The 5,000-nt window shown below is 40.0% G+C and overlaps 1 protein-coding gene across 1 annotated transcript; it reads left to right on the forward strand.

The window, feature by feature from the left end:
- Positions 1-1,771: 1,771 nt before the first annotated feature.
- On the forward strand, positions 1,772-4,776 carry uncx (UNC homeobox; the record flags this gene model as incomplete). Its single annotated transcript, XM_080522426.1, has 3 exons — positions 1,772-2,030; positions 2,478-2,653; positions 3,742-4,776. The coding sequence occupies 3 exons, from the start codon at positions 1,772-1,774 to the stop codon at positions 4,774-4,776; spliced, it is 1,470 nt and encodes a 489-aa protein (XP_080378552.1).
- Between the last annotated feature and the right edge of the window lie 224 nt (positions 4,777-5,000).

A 5,000-nucleotide genomic window follows, 5' to 3' on the forward strand; every position in this document is an offset into this window, starting at 1 on the left:
GTCACCCGGTTGTAGAAAAACGGATTTAAATGCAATGTCTCCCGGGACTGCGTGTCAAGGGCTGCTTTTCACGGAGCCTGTGCGGCTGGATGGGGCTACGCTTGGAATTGACAAGAAGCAATTATTGAATTTTAGATGTTCAAAAAAAGAAATGAATGGGTGGAATTATATATATATATCTATAATAAACTAAGTAAGAGTAAAGAAAAGCATCAAAGAAAACTCTAACCACATAGGGGGTAAAAGGCCAGACCCTGAGACATTTCTAAGGAGTTCATTAAAATGTACACATTGAAATGCAGAGGGTTGCTATTTGGGCTTGAGGTCAAGTGACGAACGGATTATATACTTCCTCATAATAATATTAATTAAACAATTTGCATGCTAATAAGGTAACAATTATAACGGCTTCTGTTGAGAGATTCGGGTTATTACAACATGCCAGTCCGGGTGCCAAGGGTCAGTGAGTGGGGAGCGAATTTTCAACTCAGATTAACATTATGACAGCACCAGACATGGGTTATATAAAGTTGAATTAATTCTCTGTAGCCTAATGAGGAGAGAGACAGGCCGAATAGGCTTGCTTAGGCAGGATTGATACCCCATAAGCCTAATCACAAAACAAACATTTATTTGCATGCGAGTTTGGAAACATGGGCTGTTATGGTCTCAGGCCAATATGACAAGAATGGTCTTGATAAGGTTAAAACCTCTGACCTTTGTATATTTCAATGTTCTCTTACCCTTTTAGTCGGCACCCGTTATTCTGATATTATTTTGAACTTCAAATCAATAGCTATAAAGTTACATATTGGTCATACAACACACTTGAGGCTACCCAATTTTTAATGCGTTTGATTATTTGTCTTCATATAAAGACATCTAAATAGGCTACATATATGTATATACATTTGCATTTTCCTTCGAATAAAATAACGGGTTTAGAGGTATAACTTTGCACATGGAACAAAATCTGAGACATTTCTATAAGTCTCAGTTTAGTTAGTCTCAGGTAACCTGAGAGCATATTATATCCTCCTATAATGGTATTTTGTCTTAGCAGCAACGTTTAGTATGTGCGTGATCTAATAAAGAACTTAATAGGTCACTCTTTTTAAAAGGCAAAGCATACCGACTCAACAGCTGATCGCTCCCTTTCATCAACATCTCGTTATGCGAAATGGTAGCCTCGAATGAAATGTGACAGCATTGGATGATGAATAACCTACCCTTGTAAAATTGGTATAGTTATAAATCGGAGTCTATGGGTGGCTTTAAGGCATCGATTAGAGAATAGCCTGAACATCTCAAACGGAATAGCATGTTGTCCAAAACTGTGAGGTATTGTATATCCGTCATTTTCAAACGCGACCGTTTGAGCAGAAATTACTCTGCTCTTTCTCCTTTTACTGGGTTTCAAACTGATCACTCCCTCTCGGTGGTCCCCCGTGTAGTTGTGATGTAGTTCTTATCAAAGCCCTTCTGTCTTGTTGTGACAGCTCTGATATTGTTTATTGAGGTGGATGTCAGGTTTAATTAGCAATCGATATGGAAAGCGTTTGCAGACCACGTCTCTGACGTCACAGTCGATTACCGTCTCTCATTGGTCTCAAATTCCCAACGCCTAGGCTAATTATTGGAAGGTTCATGTTGATAAAATACAGCTCATCCTTCCCTCCACATCATGTCCCCTCCTCACTGGCCACAGTCACTGCATGCTTTTTAAATTCACATCACCAGCCTCAAGACGTCGTTTCCTTTTGCTTGGGAGATGATGGACAGCAGGATACTGGATCCACCTCATGCCCAGTTCGGAGGCTCTCTCGGTGGGATGGTGGGCTTTCCGTACCATCTAAGCCACCATCATGTTTACGAATTAGCCGGTCATCAACTTCAATCTGCGGCCGCGGTTCCTTTTTCAATAGACGGATTACTTAATGGTTCCTGCACAGCTTCAGTGGTTAATTCGAACCCTCTCTTGTCTTCTGGCTGCGGTATGAATGGAGATAACCAGCAGTACAAACTGACAGGTAAGCAAAACGAAATGCAATACTTATCAAACGATTGGCTGTATATCAAAGACAAAACAAAGAATTGAAAGCAGCTAAAGATAAGACATCCTTTCCATAAAGCGCTCAGAGGCATTCCAAACCAAGAAACAAAGGACCAGTCTTCGTCTTTCAATTTGTGCAATTCATTTCAGTGTAAGCGGTAGATAGATACAGCACCAAACGTTGAAACCGTTATATTGTGACAGTGGGATATATGCATAATAGATGTCTTTTCAGTAGAAAACAAGCACTTCTCTGTTATTGATATACTCGCGCAACTATCAGCACCCTTATTGATAGTCTAGGTTATCATCGTCGTATTGCTTTTAACTGACAACATTGAATGCATATCTGTATAGAGGACCAGATAAAGAATGTTTAACATAAGCCATTGGTAAATATTTGTTTTCTCTATTTTCATGCTAGATTCAGGAGACCCAGACAAGGATAGCCCTGGTTGTAAGAGACGACGAACTCGCACAAATTTCACTGGTTGGCAACTGGAAGAATTAGAAAAGGCTTTTAATGAGAGTCACTATCCTGATGTGTTCATGAGGGAGGCACTGGCTTTGAGATTGGACTTGATAGAATCGAGGGTTCAGGTAAATATACATTTTCACATTTTGTATTCTTTCTTGATTGTTTGCAATGTTTTAAATCTTAAAACTGGTTATGTGGACAAAGATAATGCATACTGTAGGTCTCTCTCCTGTATTTTCTGATATAGAGACATTTCAGATAGGTCTACGAGTATATCTTCATTCTAGTAATTCTATTGTTTTGTGTTATGTCCTCCAACTAAGTCTCGTGTGCATAGTCCTATTATTAAGTCTTAATATGTGGATTTATGATCTATGATATTAAAACCTTAACTAAGAACATCAAAAGAATAGCCAATGTGTATTAAATATGATCCAACACAGGCAAGGATGGCTTGTGAGAAGAATATGAAATCATGTGAAATATGAGAAGTGTCTGGACCACTGTGTTATAAATAAATGTTACACTACATGGCAGGTCTTATTGTTCTCAAAAGGCACATTGTTTTGATTCATATTGAATATCATGTGTAACATCAACAAGGAAAACATAACAACTGTGTGGCCTGCTAACGTCACACACATTTAGATGTTCCACTTCAACTGTACACACATAATAACCTGACTAACATTGCTGTACACATTTGTAAAAATAAATTAAAATAATAATCAGTATAATGTACAAGGGATTATTTGCCTATTTTGGTCATATGAAACTCATGATGACTAAAGTGTTATAACATAATGATAATGAGTGTGTTATGCACTATAAAAGCAAAAGACATCTGAATTATTCTTAGTGGCTATTGTATATTTTATATAACAATATTATATTCGGAACAATGTACTGTGTAATGTGTAGTTGATTGAAAAATATAGGCCCATAGAGAGTGCATAAATACAATGTTTTCAAACATTGGCCTATGTTCTAGGTCACAAATATTTCAAGATGAATTCAAGACTTAATAACAAGACTGTTCAAATTTGGTATTTATGTAGCCTATTTACTTGCATTCGACCGTCATTGCATTTGACAGATTATTAATTGTATGTGCAATATTGTCTATGTAAACTATACATTGGGATTCCAATTTGAAGAGAGTGGGAAACATTATCATTGTCTTGACCATATGTTCTTCTCTAATATGCAGGTATGGTTCCAGAATCGCAGAGCTAAATGGAGGAAAAAAGAGAACACAAAGAAAGGTCCTGGGCGACCCGCTCATAACTCCCACCCAACGACGTGCAGTGGAGAGCCTATGGACGCGGATGAGATCGCCAGGAGAGAACTTGAGAGGTTGGAGAAAAAGAAGAGAAAGCAGGAGCGAAGGCTGTTGAGGTCCCAGAATAAACTCATGTCGGGGGACCTATTTCACACCCCAGGATCAGACAGTGACAGCGGAGTGTCACAAGTAACGGACAGTGAGCAAAATGTACATTGCGACTCTGCAGGCCGACACCAAACCCAATCGAGCTGTGACCAAACACCACAAACACTCCAGAACCAAAGACACTTGAACCAAGACGCTGGCGGATCCGAGCTGGACTCGTCTGACAGCAGTCAACAGTCAAGCATGTGCCCCAACAGCAGAGCCTCCACTCTTCAGAAACTGAACCCCTTCAGCGTAGAGAGTCTTCTGTCGGACAGGCCAAGGCGCAAACCGAACGTAGATGGATTTTCTGCCTTACCATCCTCGAGGCCTTTAATAGGGAAAGGACATTTCTTACTCTATCCCATCACACAGCCGCTCGGATTCATTGTTCCTCAAACGTATTTGAAGACAGCAGCACCAGGCTCTGATATTGATATTTCCACACTAAGAAGCCCAGAGCCTGACAACAATTTCTCTGCAAATACAGGACATAAGAACAATAAGGAATCCAATAATCTAAACAGCGACGTGGTATCTATCAAAGCGCAAGTCAACTTCTCCGAGAAAAAGACGATTTCACCAAAAAGCAGCCCAGCCCAGGTTACTTTTTCCAGTAGCAACTGTAGTCAGTCTTCAGCAAGTTGTAGTGAAACATACTTTCAAGAGGAGGGCCCAGACCTCGTTGATTCCAAGTCTCTGCATTCAGACAAAAAAGAGCAGTTGGTAAAAGACTACCCAGAGAGTTCCAAGTCTGTGACAACCAACTGTCCACCAGAAACAAAGACAGACTCTCAAGATGTCAATATGGAATAATTGTAGGCATATGGGGTGACCCAGAGAAAATAATAATATTGATAGCGTCAACCTCATTCATTTGCCCAAAGCTTAATCAAAGATTATAATATCTTTGCATCTAAACTCTAGATGACATACCTGTGTGTGTGTGTGTGTGTGTGTGTGTGTGTGTGTGTGTGTGCGTGTGTGTGTGTGTGTGTGTGTGTGTGCGCGAGCGCGCGTGTGCGCGCGCGTACGTGCGT

The sequence above is a fragment of the Nansenia antarctica genome, assembly GCF_963989245.1.
Source record: "Nansenia antarctica genome assembly, chromosome: 2".
Classification (NCBI taxonomy): domain Eukaryota; kingdom Metazoa; phylum Chordata; class Actinopteri; order Argentiniformes; family Microstomatidae; genus Nansenia; species Nansenia antarctica.